The sequence below is a fragment of the Amia ocellicauda genome, chromosome 18 (assembly GCF_036373705.1).
Source record: "Amia ocellicauda isolate fAmiCal2 chromosome 18, fAmiCal2.hap1, whole genome shotgun sequence".
NCBI lineage: Eukaryota > Metazoa > Chordata > Actinopteri > Amiiformes > Amiidae > Amia > Amia ocellicauda.
Window position 1 is genome coordinate 12,144,713 of NC_089867.1, and position 18,645 is coordinate 12,163,357.

The window sequence follows — 18,645 nt, forward strand, 5'->3', positions numbered from 1 at the left end:
TAGGTTACACAATCTTCAAAAAAATGTCTGTTCCTTACAAAGATGGCTTTTTCGTCTAAAAACGTGCTCCGTTTTCTTCCCGGCAGCAATCTTGGATCCGGTCTCCACTATGTCCAACATTTGGTAATTGAAAAAGCCGTCTTTGTAAGGAGAAGATGCCATTTTGGAGAGAATGTGTAACCTGTACAATTTAAGTTAGGTCAACATGAATCCAATTCAATAATTTTTGACCGAAGACTGTTAAAACGCAACGTGATATTGAAGTTACTGTATTTTGTATATGTTTATAAGACTGACAGTGAAGTATAACATCTATAAATGATGGTGGGTGATGACCGCATAAGACTGCTAATCACTGTGCCTCTGTGGTCATTGTTCTCGTCAGGCTTTTATTGCTTTAAAGTCCGTGCCAAGAAAAGTGGACACGTTCACCATTGCCCGCGAGCTTCGCTATTTCATGCCACTGTTGTCAGTGCCTATGTGCTCTGGTCAACAGGGTGCAATGAGCTGATGCTTTTGTGGTCAAGACATGGCCACAGTTCCTACTTCTGCAGCAGTTTAAATACAGATTTGTAGCACTCGCACTCCAGAGCACATGGCACTAAACACCTCTGGTATATTTTAAATTGATCGACAGACCGTATGCGTATCAAATAATTTGTGTTAGAATAGTTTAGTGAATCCTTCCTGGTAGCAAGTTTCTAAATAAGGGCCGCTTCAAGGATCACAGATACATGCAGGCATAGTTACATGGGGGCATTGTGTAAGGGCTTCTCCAAAGAACATGCACATCTGTGCTGACATGAACACTAGCAGTGGGTTGACCATAATCTTTAATGCGAGTGCACAGTTGAATTCTGTTTAAAACTCCTCTGGTTTGGACCAGATTTAAAGGACAGATTATAAGGGATGAAAGTAATTGTTTAATGATTGATATATTGTGTAGTTCAGCACAGTTTTAACAAAAGCAATACATACAATTTAAAAAAAAAATGAAAAACGTGATCAGTTTGAGATACAGACACTGGGAAATGTATGAGTGGTTTTAAGGTTGTTTTCAGAATACTGTTTGTGCGTACTTGAGCCATATTTTGCATATTATAATTAACTTTAGGTTTGTCATTAGGCCTAGGTTTAGGGTTTGTGCTTATTTCCTCAGAATAACCCCTTAGTCTGGGGTTGACTAGTGTTGCTAGGTCTTTCAGTTTGATTATATGTAATGCTGCTGATTCCATCCATCCATCCATCTATCCATCCATCCATCCATCCAGCCACACCATTTTCAATATCCCTCTCCTGGCGTATAGGTTCAAGTTGAACCAGAGCCACAATTCACGATCTCCAAAAACGTTCTGGTTGGGTATAAATAAAATAAATAGATGTTGAGATCCTATTACAGAACTCCTACTAATCAGATGTTAAACCTGATCTCTGCATATTAAAGTATTTCTCTGTGCCAGATGCCAACAAATGAAGAACACTAGTGGTTTAATTGAAGCAGCATCACTGAAACTGGGCAGGTACTCTCTTCATAAGAGCTACAAAGACATAAGCAGCACTGTATGACTCACTCGATACTAAATATCAGTGCAGAAGTCTGGCAGCAGATTTAACTTGTTCCCCCCCCCCCACATGACTAATGTGACATTGGGCCGTTATCTTCCCAAAAGACTAATGTAACTGGAAAAGATTGCATATCCTTTTTAGTTAATAATAATCCTGGTTTTATTTTTCTTGTCCTCACATGGGGAGAAAATAAATATTTAGAAGAATAAAACATGAGGCCTACATGCTCCTTTTAAAATATATGCTCAAATATCTGCAATATCTGTACTTGGTAGTACGTGAACAAGTACTGTTGAGCTGAATAAATTGTATCAAAGCAAAATATAGGCTACATGTTTTTAAAGCTCTTTAATGCTCCAGCATTGTGATACAGTTGTTGATGTAAAGAGGAAATGGTGCTTTTGTTGATAAGTATGAGCAAACATCTGTTATGGGGAAATATTTAGAAATTCTAAAACCGTTTCAGACCAGTTATCCGAGACCAGGGGTGAAACCAAAACTAAAGTCATAGCAGGATTTGCATACAATAACAATGGGCTTGGTTAAGGCTGGTTTTTAAAGCTATATTGGGTTCTTTCCTGGCAATATTCCATAATAATTTCACAGTAACAAACCTGACTTTAGTAATGAGACGTGTTTTAAAGATGACATTTAATATGCAAGATATGTTACCTAACATTTAAAAGACATTGTATCCCAATGCATGTTTATAACCCAGGAAAAGGAAGTTTATCTCAAGCATGAACCCTTGAATCTCTGCGCTGGAATTTAATGTCAGGTTCCTTTTCTTGGAGGTTAAATATTTCCTTGGCACATTGAAAGAGAAGATTTCTCTCTACTTCACATTAATCTAAATAAGGAATAACTTCAGGAATTTAATTTCCAAAAGCTCTTAAGGACAGAATCAAGTTTCCAGAAGTCTGGCAGAGAAAACAATATAGTCTTACTGGAAATGTATAAAGATCGGATACCATGTGATTCTATGAGTTCTGATGTAAACTTTCTCTGACCCAAAATACACCCTTTCTGGATCCGGCTGTCTGTTTTTGTAAAAGGTGGGGTGGAATTATTCAAACATGAATAATTTCAGTGAGCTGTTCGGTTTCCCCGTTTGCTGTAGCACTGCATTGCCATTGGGCCATTGCTACTTTTCTTCAGCTTTGCGGGCTGTTCTAGTGCCTTTTTAACAGCAGTAGAAGAAAGCAGTTGACAGTGATGCTTTAAAAACTATGTCTTAAATTTATACAACCTGACGGTGACAGCCCAGCTCTGCCTGTTGATCTCTCGCTGAGTAACCATCCTGTGTCACTTTGAATTCTGGAACTGATGCTACTATCCGTATGGTTCATATTTTTCACCAGGTTGCTTGTTTTTGTCAGCAATTAAGTAGGCGTTAACATGATGATTACACTAGAGCCCCCCAGGTCTCTACCTGTACTAGCCCAGGTGTTGCCCAGGTGGCAACAGTTGCCCAGTTGGAATTTTTACTTCATTCCCCTTCTGCCCACTCTACTGGGACCACGGTGTGAAACTTGTGCCAGGGAACATTAGAACAGGATTTTCTAATCACCAGTAGCAGACTTGTAATTATCCACAGCTGCCTGCTGCTTTTTGAGCTCCTGATATAGCCTGACCTTGAGCTTTTTTTAAATTGTAATAAAACAAAAACAAATAGTGTTGGTGCTATTGCATGTGAGGCTTGTCAGGCTGGCACACCAAGTGCACTGAAGTTTCTGGCAGGTTTCATTCGACGCAGGAACTCTGCTGAGATAATGGACTCGAGGAGGAAGTTCTCTGCGGCAGTCAGGCGACGGTTCTCAGTATGGATTTGAGTTACTGTGTATTACTGTGTTTGACTGTTTGCATTGGTGGTGCTGTTTACTTTTTCATGCGTACACATGCCACAGCTGAAACGGTTGGACTCTAATCATTTCTCAAATGCAAATTGTGCACTGAACTGGCTGGGATGTTCTTTGAAGTTGGTATACAATGTCAGAACTTTTTTATGATGGTCGTGAATACTATGGCAGTGTAAAAAGTAGAGGCTTTGTTCTTAGGCTTTATTGGGGGAATCTATTCCAATCAAGAAAAAAAAAATAGTTTTTACGATAAAACCGTTCTGCTCTAGAATACTTTGTCAGGGCTTGTTGTGAGTACAGTGTTGTAGAGAGAGAGAACTATTACAATTAGGCTATGCTATTTTAAGTGGTGATGACAAAAACAAAAATGTCTTCAAAATGGATTGTATGTAGAAAAATACTGAATGTACACCTGCATTTTATTTGTTCCTCAATGTTTTTAAATGCTTTGAGTTAACTATATATTGACCTTCTGCTTTTATCGTGACTTGTGAATCTCTGACGTCTTGTGTTGCCATAATTCATTTTAAGCTAATATTTGACTCTAAGAAGCTTCAGTAAATTTGTTTGATTTGGAAAAAAATCCAGGTCCACAAAGTATTATTAACGTTGACTTTAAATAGTGCCTCTGGACCAGTGACTGCTCTATGCGGTCTCCTTATTCATCTATTCTAAAGCTAGTGTTTTGTAATATATTTGTAATTTGCTGGATTATTCAGTACATTTGCATTAATATTTCTCAATTTCAAAATATTTACTGTGCCTTGTGGAGGCAGGGGGGTTTCTATTTGCCAAATTAGCTCCAAGCTGTACTTCGACTTACTGCTTACAATGAAATTACCAATGCTTTGTTGCAGCTTGCCGTCATTTTGTGTCTTCCTTTAATACAAAGCTTTCACCACCCGATTTAGTAGGATAATCCCATTCCTGGCACCTGGCTGTCCTTTGTGCTCAAGGTGTCTTGGTATAGTCTGTCCCGGCATAGTCCCTCTAGGCCAATGCACCGATTATCCAAGATCCAGGAGTTGCAGAAAACCATATTGTATGCTGTAAAGTAGATACTACCTCTAGAAATTGACTGTAGTTTTTTTTTTCAGCCAACATCTTTAGCACAATCAAGTCTCCTCTACAGCACCCATGTGTAAAAATGGCAAGGTTTTTGTTGGCCTAATTTCAGCACCCTTGATAAGTTTGTGGTGTTGTCCAGGAGTTCTCAGATGTCACCATGTTTTTGTTTATACAGCTGACCGTGCAACATGTTTCACAACCACCCCTCCATTGTGAAAGGGGAATAACCTCTCCCCAAAACGGGCCCTACATGGAGAGCGAGTGCTTGCTGGCTTTCGGTGTTTATTCTGGGAAAGTTTCTTGGAGAATGGCCTGCATCTGCCTCAGATTAATGTGACAGTGGCAAGGTGGGTTGCAAGGGCATTGCAGCTTGTAATCCTATCCAGTGACATGCAGCATCCACATGACCACATGGAGAATCCTAGCCCTGCGTACAGTAGTGTCTCTGTTGGCAGGCATCGTGGCTTTCACTCATTCAAGCGCACTGCCCATGAGGAGCTGTATGTGTGCCAGGCAATCTGTCTTGCTCTCGTACGACTCTCATTCTTGTTCCCTTGGAGAAATAAAAAAATATATAAATTTGCGGCCTTTAACAGCTTTCCCTTTATCTCATGCATGCCTGCCTTCATTCCACTGCTATCAGATCGCTGGAGTTTATGCGACGTGGTGATTGATTTGTTTGTTTATTTTTAAAATATCCCTCTCTCTGAGAAACTGCAGATGAGATTCTACAATTCGGACTTCATTGGATGCGAATGACAATAAGAATGCAGTGTTGTGGTCTGTTCTTGGTGTAAGGTCACTTCTCTGATGCTTGGCAAGATTCCTAGTGTCTGTTATTGCTGCGAACAAGGGAAGAGAGCACTTTAATGGCATATCTTACCTCCTGGCGATCTCCGGCCTGGGGAGCTTGCTCTGTAACCCGACCTCTGGCTCATGAGTGGCTGTTGTCTGTCCCTGTCTGGACACAGTGGTGGTGAGTGGGTCTCTGCCAATCCCGTCGGAGGACTGCAATACAACAAAGCCAGCCAGGACTAGCTCACTGAAGTATTTTTAAATCCGCAGTGGGATGTGATCCTAGTTGAGGAAGAGCGAAGGAAGCACCCAAAATAGGGTCCCCTTCTCTGTTACATTACATCACCAGCAGTTAAAATAACCTTTTAAAATGGGTGGGAGTGAGTGTGTTCCCATATGCTCTGGTTGTGGGAACCATTTATTTTTATTTTATCCTTATTGGATTATCATCATTGTAGGTATTATTATTATGTGAAGCAGAGCAGATAAGTTTAGACCAATTTAAAGCTAGGTATTAGCAGGTTTATAACACATAAGGGGCTGTTTATTTATATATTTCAGATAAATTATGAAAGAATAAAACCCAGATTTATTTTTTGCCTCTTGCCACCACCCCACAAACTTGTGTCAGTTAGAACTGTTGAAACTGTTGAAACCCTCTACTTTGAGCTCTGCTCGTCTTTAATTACAGTGCAGCGTAGCCAAACTCCGCTCCTCGGGAGTCTGAGAGGCCCTGAGCACGTCTCTGGTGTCTGTGTTGTGTTAATGAGAGAGAGGCTGTGTGGATCTGGGCACAAGGCTGGCTTCTACGTGCTTGCTCCCCATCATGTGTTTCCAGAGCAACGTTCTGCAGTTGAGTCGGAGGTCAGCTAACACAATGCTATATGTTACTGTGGGAAAATTAACTATCATCATGGGATCTTATTGAAACAGCAAATTGGATAAGAAATTATCAGAGGTTCACAGACCTTTGGAATGTACTGAGCTCACGCCATTTGAAGTTCTCTTAACTAATTTTATCTTAATAGTACATTTCTGATTTCATTTTTAATTGATTTGCATATTTATTCAAGTTGCCATTACATCGTTGCCATGTTCAATGCAGATAGCAAGGAGGTTTTGGTTAATAGGTGCTGATTTCAACAAGAAATTGTTCAACCGTTAGCTGCTGCTTTTGAACGCAACCCAGGTAAAGATGAAGAATAATGTCTGAGCATTTCTAATTGTACTGTAGTGCCATTGGGGAATAAAATGTCCAAGAAGGAAACAAAGCAGAGAGTCACTCAGAACTGATAATCAATCTTGTTATGCTTGTTAATTCCAAATTATTGGGACAGACTAATTAGTTGGAAGCAATGATTAATATTCCGTATTCAGACTGAATTGATGTTTGTCAGCACAAATAATGTGCACTTTCTCCCTTTTTAACTTCACTGCAAAAAAAAAAAGGGTGATTTAATCTGTGAATATAAAATTGGATTTTACAGCAACTCATCTCTCACAGACACACTCTATATATTTACAGCCGAACACCGTATGAATTGAACCAGTAAAAGGCATTGTGACCTTGGAGGATCACAGCTAGAGTACATGTATTCCTCCCAGGGATTATAGAAAAGCTGTCAAATGAACCACCTACTGTATGCCAGGCTGCAGCAGATCTTTCCAGCAGCCATGACTGCAGGATTGAAGTGTTTGCTTTAATTACTGTAGCAACAGGGAGCTGCCTTTAACCTCGCTGGCACGGCAGCACCCACTTCTGTATTTATGCAATGGAAACGGTTTCGTCTTCTTTTTTCGTGGGCACTAATCCTCAAGGCCACCTAAATTAGGGTTAGTGGAGGTGCAGTCCATTTGTCAAAGAGGATGAATGTCTGTCAGGGGTGTGGGTTTGCGGAGAGGGTGGAGTAATGATACTCATAGCTGTGTAGATTTAGTTTTGGAAGAAATATATAGTTCAATTGTTTACTTCACCGATTTTCCTCTCTGTGTCCTCTAACAAACTTTATTGAGCTGAGGGTGCCTTCGACGTGCTATACATTAAAGTGAAAGAATATCGCTTTGTTAAATTATTATATATGAAATTAAGATTCTCAGACATAGTCCATTCTGTAAATAAACCCACACAGTGATCTGGAATTACAATACAGATCTTGATCATTGTTCAGTTGAAAGCAAGGTGTTCCTAGACATTAAGGCTCTTTAACTCTCCTTTTAACTAGGCCCTTTCATGCATTTGTTAGAACAAATTCTTCTCATCTTGTATGCAGCCCTGTTTTTCAACCAGTACGTGACCCCTTGATGGAGGTGCTAAAGCAGTTATTACTCTAATTATAGATTTCTCTCCAGGGGGTTTATATTAAAAAGTCTACCTTCTTGATCTGTGCATGCACATATACAGACACAATGGATGATCACCCCTTCCACTCCAGTTTTTGGAACTCCTTTTACATCCGGAAGTTTCCATATTTCTAAATTATATTTTTTTCCATCTGACATACTTTAATTTAGTACCTCAGGGTTGACAAAAAGAAAATGGATTTGAGTTCTACTGCTGGCATTAAATGTGATGCTTGTTTCTGAAACCTGGTGTTTTGTCAGGTTATTTACTTGCAGGCAGGGAAGCCACTCTCTCAATGACAAATCATTTTCACTTGTATAGTAAGTACGAGTTTACCACAGACTTGATTTTATTTTCTCACCAGCTTGCATTTTGCGTTGGCAGTTGTTTTCCTTATATTTTGGTGCCCTGGCAGCTATGAAGAAAGCAAAGCATACAGAGTGTAACTGGCTTTGACCCAACAAGGACTGAATGTTCTGTGCATCTGTGATGTGTTAAATACAGTGTGTTGAAAAGCTAGTGAGAAATGCATTGTGGCAAATCATTGAAACAGGCCAGAGAGAGAACTGTGTAGTTTATAAAATCGACAGTCCAGGCTCCCTATAACATTAGTTTATTGCACTGTGTATACTACATGTAATCTGTTTGTCTACACCTGTGTGAAAACATGCTTTTAGGGTTGCATTAGATTATAGACTTTTTGATCCGCTGAATCACTAGGTTAACCAAACAGGGAAAGTTCAAGTTATTAATCTTGTCTGTAAATGCATTGTGGCAACAGTATGTTCAACATGTATACACACTTTACTATAGAGGCCAGCAGAGTTGCCCAGAACAGAATGGTCCTCTGATTCATGCTTAATGGTGTGGTTTCGAATAATCCTTTCTTGAACTTGTTCCATGGAATGCATTTCCCCTCGTGTGCATCATTGTCACACAAAGGAAGGCAAGACTCCATTTTCTGCATTCCAGGGTAAATCCGCTGGCCTGACATGACGCTCAAACCGCATCAGCTACAGTATATTTTTAAGTTTCTTGGAAAAGGGTGTCGTTTTGTAGGAGATAAAGCAGGCACTTTGTGCAATTGCGTTGTTTGGAAACTCACTTTTTGTTTCTTTTAAAGAAATACAAAGAATTTGATGCATTAAAAGGTAGTGGTACTTGCCATTTCCACTGATTTATGATCTGGTCAGTAGTCTCCTGACTGGTGCTCTATTACATCATCATCATTACTCCATCATAACATAACACAAAGACTTGTTTTTGAAACTGTTTGTCAAGTTATCCGTTATACTTTTGGTTGTATTTAGACAATATACGAGTATAACTGGGATATCCTATTGAAACCATACCACTTGACCACAGGAGGTGTTCGATTTTAGGCCTGTTTCACAATAGTTGTTTCATATTATTGGAAACGGGCTGCAAACATGTGGGAGGGATTAACTGCAGGGTTTAGTGTGTTAAAATTCCAAGTTTCCCAAAGTTACGCACTTTGATTTAGTTCACAAAACTGAGAGCCAGATGCATTCATGATGGATGTGGAAAGACAGAGGTTTTTAGAAAGGAGCAGTAGGAAGTACTTTTCTCCAGCAGTCCAATTAGGTTGTGTAGTACTGTACGAGCCTCCAGCTGGCGTCCTTGAGAAAAATAAACGCAAAGCTTGGACGTTGCTTTTCTTTTACAGGAAATCAACATTCAATTGAACTTAAAAATGTTACCTAAACTGATGTGTAGGTGGTATAGTTTATTTTGCTTAGTTTTTTTTTTCATAATTTTTCCCTGAAATTAAAGTTGAACCTTTTGAGCATGCTCTGAGTTCATGCTGGCGTTTGTAAGCTGTATTTTATACCTGTAATGAGAAATTGATAATCCCTTTAAGAAGAAAAATAAACCCGCTTACAATAAAAAATGTACAATTCTCCATTCAGCCATTAATCCCTAATACAGGATTGCTGGGGCAAACAAGTGCTTTGTGGAAGAAAATACGGGCATTTACTGAAGTAAACGGCTACAGAGCAGTACTTGAGAATGATTTAATAGACCGTGAGAATGAGTCGAGAGAGAGTCTGGTATGCGTCAGGACAGAGCAGATTATTCCCTCGTTGCATTTCACACGCAGGGACCAGTCCTCTCCACTCCATTTCCATTTGGAAGAAATTGGGAAAAGGCTTTAGCAACCGATCGAAAATGTGTGTGTGAGGGGGTGAATATGAATCTTTAGAATGCATTTATTCCTATTATCTGTTGCAAGATATTCTCAATTTAAGCTCTAGGTCTTAAACTTCCCCAGGGCCACAAATCAATCGCTGGCTCTGTACGTTTAGCTGCATGTGAGGCTTTTGCTGCTCCAAGAATGTGAGAGGAATGGCATTTATCTTCTCTGAGAAAAATGTCACCATGCCAGTGAGACAGACTATTGTCACTTTCCATGTCTTAGGGGGGATTTGGAGGTACTTTATTCCTCCAGTGTATGTAGGTCAGGGGAAGTTAAGTGCACGATGACTTGGATTCTTGGCTTGTATCTCCAGACAGTTTTTATTATTTATGTATTTGTTTGTTTGTCTTAGTCTGATCAGTTTAATTCCATTTATGCCAGTGCATACACTCTCATATGTTTACTGGTGTTAAAATTGAGACCATCTATTCACATTTTTTTCTGGCCAATGCTTTATATTTACTGTACAGTTTATGGTGTTTTGTTCTATGCGCATACCGTCTCTAGCTTTATGCTTTTTAAAAATATTATTCTGTTTGTCTTTTTGTAGGGTAATGACGAAGAGGCTGTTGTGGATCTTGGCAAAACCAGCTCCACAATCCACACGAACTTTGAGAAAGAAGAATTAGAAAGTAAGTCTAACTTTTAATTTTTTATTGGACAAAACTGAAGGACAAAGCTTCCCCAGGTGAAGGAAGGGTTTGACAAGGGGAAACTTAAACTGACTTCAGAGTAAAATGAACCACTCCAGTCTGGGAAAGTGCTGTGAATGATGGTCTTTTGGGACATCGGCCAATGAGAACAAACAACATGCACCACCAAATCTGGAAGCCATATACTGTTGCACAAAAACAACTTCAATAAATAACTCGCTCACTTCCTTCAGGAAAAATAGTTTGGTTCTTCAGATGATTCTTCAGTTTGGTGAAACCTGGAAGTTTAAAGGAATTTTGCAAAGTGACAATTACCATTTTCTTGTCTGTTTTACATTGCTGGATGAATTGTGCAGAATCCACTCTGTGCTAATGGGTTTATTCTTGTGTTGTGTGTTTTTGCTTTTCTATGCTTCACCACCTAGGAATTCCTGGGCCTTCTGGTATCTTGGTACAATACAAAAAAAAACAGATGTATGAATACTTGATACTCTATGCACTGCCTGTCTCTTAATAACCACTTTATCACCTCATTGTTTTTAAGTAGAAAGCCCTACCCAAACCTCCCTCAACAGTAAATATGTATTTATTGGAGGAGTAAAATTACAGTTGAGACCTAATATGGAAACAATCCATGGTGGTTGTTTTGTTTACTTTAAATTTGACCCTTCACAAATGGGGAGAAAAAACTAAGTAATCCTGAAATAACAAACCTCTTCGGGTACAAAGCGAATTTCTAATAGAGTTTTGAGCGAACTTTGGTACCCTACCCTGTCCTGTATTGTCACAGAGAAGTGGAGTAACACTTCCTGTCATTGAGTTTTTATTGCTACTTGCTTTTTTTTGTCCAGACAACAAGAGTTAAAGTACTGTAAGAAGACAAAGCCCTTGGAATGGATGATAGTGGTGCAGGACACATGGCGTATTGTTGGAGGTTGCTTCAGCTGAACTAATCTTCGCTGGCAGAGGCCCGTGCAACCTTACGGAGCGAGTGTCAAGACACCACACAGAGCTCACTTTACTTGAAATATAGCCAAATAATCGAGCGCTTTTATGTCAGGATCAACCCTCCCATCTGTAATAGTATTACCGCGGATTAGTCGCTGACTATCCCTACATAGTTACAGCTTTCCCTTTTGTAATTAACTAATTAATTTGACAAATGAATGCCCCCCATCTCATTAAAATGACTATTAATCATGTAGTCCACCTCAACCGATGGCTGTTGCTGGCCAACCATTTACAGCAAACCAGTTTGTAGTCCTGCAGTACGCTGTTTTATAGCTCAGGGTTTCAATGTCTGACCAAAAGCTTTCTTAAAACGCGATGACTTTGATGCCAAATCCGAGAGGCACTAATGCTTTCAGTGGTGAAGAAGTCATTGCTGAAAGATGCTGAAGTTCTGGCTGTAGTTAATTCTTTGGTCTTTGAGTACTGTGACATATTGTTCCTTTTGTGATTAAAACCCACCCAGCAAAGAGATGTGAACAGATAGGAGGCTATTTGAACGCTGTAACGTGGTGACGTGTATGCCTGGATGTAAGGCTGATCTGGACAGTAACACTGCCTCCCTGTATGCTAACTCCCCCTTGTGACTTGGCCTCTAACAATCCTTTAACATAGTGCTCTCCATTTTATTTGCATTTACTGCATTATACAACAGCCCCTTCCATGTGGGCAGCCTCAACTCATTTATAGTACAATTAATCTTTCGGAAGAGTAAGATTCCGCAGTTAAACAACCTTTGTATACTTGTTTCAGGAGAAAGTCCCAGGCTTTGTTGCAGGGCATTGTGGGTGATTAGGTAGACCAGGGATTCTTCATGTAAATAAACACCAGAGAAGAAAGTTCTAGGTTTGACACATTTGTAAACCAAGGGGGCTCCTGCTGCCCTACTCTGCAATTGAATTCACTGAACTGCCAGTGATTCATTATAGATTCATGATTCATTAAGTCCCTGCAGCTATGTGCAATCCTGATTTTTCCAGCATCAACTCAGCTACAATCTCTGCTAACCAGCACACGTCTCTCCAGTGATGCTAACCCTTACAGTGTAATGTGCCATTGAGTCTAAGAATACGTGTTTGTGTAATCTCAGAGTGGAGTAGTAAAGTACTGAACCTGTTTGGAAGGCAAGGGGTTTATCTATTCAAGCAAACTGTGGCAGGCACAAATTTCATAATATTTAAGATGTCTTTACTTCAGCTCTGGCCTTCTGGAGAGCCTGTCTGCATGCTGCTACCAGGGTACAGATGATGGCTTTAAAGATTTCCCAGTCAGGGTGCTAATCTTGTTACAAGTGGGCGCTACCTGCCGAGCTGTCTGCTCAGCTAAGCAGTAATGGCAAGTCACACACACTCGCTTGGAAAGCAGGCGTCTAAACTGGGTCAGCTGCTCTGGTAATGTACGTCTTAATTACTTCAGCCTAGCAGGATTGCCATGCTCCCGTTCAGTGAAATTGACAGAGCTGGATAATCAAAACCGTCTGGACGCCAGTGTAGTCAAAGGGTAAGGATGGCAGTATGAAGGATTAGTAGAATAATTTAAAGGTATTGGCAAGAGAGGACAAACAGTTCAATACAGGAGTTATAAGCGTTCAATGCATTTCAAGCAAAAGTTACAATTGCATGCTTTTACTGAAATCTTACAGTCTCCTGTAATTCATCGAAAGCGTGCTTGTGGCCAGCAGTGTACAGCTCTTTGCACCTCATTCTTGGCACTCTGGTGCTTTCATGAGAATTAAATGACCTGTAATTATCCTTTCGGCAGTCTGACAAATACCATGCATGTTTTTTTTTTTAATGTATTTCTCTCTGCAGTTCTGGCAGTAAAACTTTAACTGAGGCAGGAAAGGCGTACTTCTCTTGAACAATACAGTACAGAGTTTCTAAATTGCTTATGGCTGTTTTCATTGTTATCTGTAAATCAGGACTTCATAATAGTCAATTTAGCGCTCCCTAGCAAGATGCTGAGTTCATTCCCCCCCACACCCATTGAAATTATCTGGCCCAGTGTCAAAACTGAGCCGTTTTTCCTTTATTGTCATTGTTGTTCCAAAGGGAATTCAAGGTTTATGGCCCTCCACGAAATTGTCCTACAATTTTGTAACATCTACAGTATGTCTGGATGAAGGTCTAGCTTGTGCCACCACCAGATTTCTCAAACTGAGGTCTTCCATAGCCTTGTCTCCATAAGATTCCCCAGCTAAACCATCCATTAAAATACAGGTTCTATAAAAAAATAGTATTATACTTGTCAGCTGGGTGGAAAATATATATTAATCATCAAACCTTAACGAAAATTTCTACACCTTTACATAGACCATAGCCATAATCACAACCCTTTCAAATCAAGTCTTGAAAGAGAAGTATACACTCATTGTTTTCCACTGATAAATGGTTATAAACTTCCATTCAAGTGATAAATCGTAATGTGTGGAAAACTTAACAATTACAGTCATCTTCCCGTTGGACATTTTATTATTAATAAATCCCATAATATATAATGCAACAAACCCTCTAAAGTGCAGACATCCCCCACTGTATATGTATTTATTTAAACTATGGCTGTTGGTGTTAACGCATGTTATTCATTTAAAACTAGTAACGCGTTAATATTTTTTTTAAACAATTAATCGCATTTCTCTGTTTTGAGCGTTCTGTGCACCCGTAGCTGAACAACAGATACAAGCAAGATGGAGAAGAAAGGTGGATTTAATTAACGTCTTTTTCCATTTTAAAACCTTTTCGCATGGTTCAACGGACAACAACAAAGATATGTGAAGGTGATTTTCAGTAAGCTATAAAGCTCATCAAGTTTGAGTTAATGCCTAAAAGCCAAACATGCTAATGTTCAAAGAGATTGTCAAGGTGGTGTACGGTGTCTAAATCTTGCACAAAAATACATGCCAACACCTGCCTCAACAGTGCCTTGTGAGGAGCTGTTCTCCTTCTCTGGTCATGTCCTAAAAAAGAAGGGAGCAGCATTATCTTCTGAAAATATAAACTAGTTTGTCTGAACCAGTGCACTCATGTAGTCGCTTATGCTCCCCCCAGGGACTGTTGAATTGTATTGCTGAAGAATTGTCCAGCTGGGTGATGACTTGACTGTTCCATGCCCACCATCCACTCTAGGCTCTATGGGGAAGGAATCTGAGTTCATAACGTACAGCAAAGCCTCTTGAATATTGCATCAGTACCAATCAGATTTAAAGAGCTTATGTGGGGTTCTGGTAGCAATATGAAATCATATAACCTTCTTACAAGAATTCCTGCCTGTTTTAATGTGCCTCAGAGTTTTGAGTAATCTTGTGTAATATTTTCACCATAAGCCCTTTTATAAGCTGTTACAGTATGGATCAGTATACTATTACAGTACTTACTGAATCATTTGCAAGCTCCTTAATATATATTTTTTTAACCTTACATACTCTGGATAGGTTATGTGCAATGTAACCAGTAAATTACTTTTATGGTACTCCTATTGGCTGTTAAGATTTGTCAGCTCTTTATTGATTTTATTTTTGTGGTGTTTTATACTTGACCAATTAGCAAGAGCGGAATAGTGGTTCTTTACCAAATTCCTAACAAACCACTGAACATCCTATTTATAGGTTGTAGGGATGGCTGTTAAAGCAGAGGTGGGTACAGACAGCGTGAATTATTCAGAACCGAGTCGCTTGGGAGCTGTGAGTCACATGCTCGCGCCAGCCTCTGTCTGAAGGGCCTGTAGATAAACTAATGTAAAGGAGGCTTATCGAGATCAAAGCGGAGCAGGCCATCTGCTTTATTGGACCTGCTGCAGTTATTCTTGACCGGACTGCTTAGAAAGCCACATTGAACTGGGCTGTATGTTGTCCCTGGTTTACGTTCTTGATTCACAATGGTCTACCCTCTTGTCTTGGGCCTAATTCTTTTAAATTTTTCTGTGCACCTCTTCAATAGTCAAAAACAGACGTAACAAGAAGTTTTGAACATTTATTTTCTTATCGCACAGCGTTCATTTTTTTTAGGTTTACTAGAGCATCGCTCCCTTTTAACTGCAGTATATTCGCGGTTTGGATGCGTTCCTGTCTAAGTACTTAAGCCACCAAAACCTTCTCAAAAGAGTGTGTTTTTGTGGAGTAGCAATGTTCCTGAACCTGGTGGTGAGAGTATAAAGTAATTCTAGCCTGGCCGTGTTTTTCCTATTCAGTCACAGCTGATGTCATGCATGCAGTTGGAAGAACTATTTGGAGGGAATCTCGAAGGATGTGGAGGCTGGTGTTTGTCAGAGGGGTTGTTGGAGATTAGAAGTGTCAGCTGTCCGTGCAGTGAAGATGACGAGCAGTTGGCAGCACACTGCGGTTGTGGGATTGTGTAATCGGTGTGGATGTGGGTGTCTGATTGGCAGCCCCCGCCCATTTCCCATGCCCTCTGAGGCTGCTGTCATCCAGCAACCCAAAGAGGTCTTGAGCCGCTGGTATACACCCTTTGTTTGGGCTGTAATGCTGTGTTCCTGGGATTGTTCAAGCTTGGACAGAGTGTAAACATCTCACTGTGCCATGAATTGGAACCACGACCTCGGCTGAACCTCTGTGTCTCTGTAATTTCAAATACAAGAAGTGGTTTAGATGTCATGGTTTTGCAACTTCAAACCAATGATGAAATTACAGAAGCAGATTTTCTTTTCCCCACAGTGCTTTTTTCAGCAACAGCAACTTACTTAAAATTAATTAATTACATAAACAAAAAATAAGGATCCCACTCCAATAACCAATTTAACATGAGTTATTCAGGTAGATTCAGGTGTTGTGCAATCTTCTCCAGTTCCTCCATCACCATACTGAGACGTGGGTTTATGTTTTCAGTTCCACAATCAGTTGTACTTCTAGCAAAAACCTTTTTAACCCTTCACTGCTTCCAGTCCAAGTCTAATACATTAATTTAATTTAATGATGGCATCAAATCCCAGTGAAAAGCAAAGTCCACATTGAGTGTGTGTAAATTTTTTTTTTTTTTTTTTACATGGACCTAAACTAACTTTTTAATGTTTCTGACTGCAGTGGCCAAAGAATGATGCGTTAAATTGACCAAGTTTGGGAAACGACCACAGATTGTTCTCGCCAAGGACAGTTCAAGATTTTACCCACCCTCTGACTCTCCTCTCTCCCCTCTCCGCAGGCCACAGGGCGGTGTACATCGGAGTCCACGTTCCCCTGGGCCGGCAGAGTCGGCGCAGACACCGACACCGCGGGCACCGGCACCACCGCAGGAGGAAAGACCGTGGCTCTGACCGTGAGGATGGCCGGGAGTCCCCTACATACGGTACGACCTTAAGCCAACTCCTTACACTCCCGTTCTAGGCCTTTAATTGCGATTGTTTCATTTCACTCACATCTATTGTTATGTCTGAATGTAGAGTTGAAGGCTGGAGTTAAAGGGGAAAATCGCTTTATCAGGAGTGGTAATCTTTTAAAACTATTGAGAGGATTACATAAAATTCCATGTCCCAATGCTGCCGAAATTGGCTTCAAATCCAGATATAATGAAGATGTTTTTTGTTCTTTCTTTATTTTTAAGATGGTCTGACTGGGAATACTTTCAGCCTGGTTTGATTGACACTCATATGACAGTCTGTACCATATCGATCCCACCTTAATCTGCCTGATATGTAATGGCGTTGATTTTGCATTTGTTTAAGCAATCTTTGGCACCACCGTATGGTTAGAAACTGTTCAATTTGAATACATGATGGGAAGACAATGCTTGCTTAAAACTATGTGCATTTAGATGGGGTCATCTGGCTGCCTTTGAGAGTCTGGTTGTGCAGACATTTCTTCATTTTTATTCTGTCCTTGGCTGTTCATTTTGCATATTACATAAAAAATAGCATTTTAAACATTGGATACGTTTAATTTGATTTAACCAGTGTTTGTCAATGTTAAGTGCTTGTATTGTACCACAGAAGCTCAAATCTAAATGGATAACTACTTATTTTTGTTCCGCAGCCTCATTGTGACATTGTTACATCACTGGGTAGCCAGTCATGTAATGATACAGTCTTTCTGCTCCACTGTCTCGCTGTGGCATGTAGTTGTTCCATACTTTTTGTTACTGTAATCAGTTAAGGCATGATTTCATAATGTTTGTTCAAATCCAAAGTGTGAGTGAAACCCTTTTTTTTGGTTATCGAAAACTAAACTGTTGCTAGTGTAGTTTAAAAATAACTTAAAGCATAAAGTGGTTTCCATTGAATTCTAGTAAAATTATGTGGTTGCCCTGGTGATAGGCCCTGTTCTTTTGCAATAATTGAGGGATGTAAATCAGTGCAACACTTTCATGGTAATACGTGACTCCTTCAAATAGAAAGCTCTTCCATTCGGAAAAGTTCAAACTATATGAGGGTTTGATTTTATTCTGGTTTTCTCAGAAGAAAGGATCTTGGAAACTTAAACTGCCGACATCCTTTTCGTCCCCGTCTTCTGGATTCCTTTCTGTCCACACTGGACCTGCTCATACCCTCCTCTTGGCTGTATAGGGCTTCTGTGTTTATAGCGATCTGGTTACACATTCCTCTGCTTTTGGCGAAGCCTCCTTGGTAGTAGTTTTAGTTATAAGATTACAGACTGCAGGCTAAGGCAACTCGGCTACTTCTAAATGTGCAAAATGCCTGCGTCTCTTCAGCTTGTTCCCACGAACTGTAATGTTTTGTTTAGAAAGCATAATCAAAAATATAGTTTTTATTATGATTAAATAAAATTTTAACTTGTTTGATTTTGCTTCATTTGTATTTTTCCCCTTGTGAGGGTGTTCTTAAAAAAAAAAAAAAATGTACGTCTCTAATAAACACCTGAAACCTCCCCCAGACACCCCATCCCAACGTGTGCAGTTCATCCTGGGAACAGAGGATGATGACGAAGAACACATTCCCCATGACCTCTTCACCGAGATGGATGAGCTGTCCTTCCGAGACGGCCATGCCTACGAGTGGAAGGAGACGGCCAGGTCAGTCAGTGCTGTGTTTTGCTTATTTATTGTTTTTTTGATTTTATTTTTGTTCCCCACCAATGTCAATGCTGACATTGAAATGCTCCTAATCCTGGAGTGCTCCTAATCTCAGCTCGTTACGTGTATAAAAGACACCTGTCCACAGAAGCAATCAATC

General features: G+C 40.0%; 1 protein-coding gene across 3 annotated transcripts in view; it reads left to right on the plus strand.

The window, feature by feature from the left end:
• Positions 1 to 18,645, plus strand: part of slc4a7 (solute carrier family 4 member 7) — a 64,032-nt gene that overhangs the window by 19,714 nt on the left and 25,673 nt on the right. For 2 of the 3 annotated variants that reach the window (XM_066691074.1, XM_066691075.1), the window contains exons 2-4: positions 10,398 to 10,479; positions 16,662 to 16,805; positions 18,347 to 18,485. In XM_066691074.1, the coding sequence (XP_066547171.1) occupies positions 10,398 to 10,479; positions 16,662 to 16,805; positions 18,347 to 18,485 (365 nt within the window). Of the gene's footprint in view, positions 1 to 3,266; positions 3,387 to 10,397; positions 10,480 to 16,661; positions 16,806 to 18,346; positions 18,486 to 18,645 lie in introns of those variants that run through there. The other variant, XM_066691076.1, reaches the window with a different exon arrangement.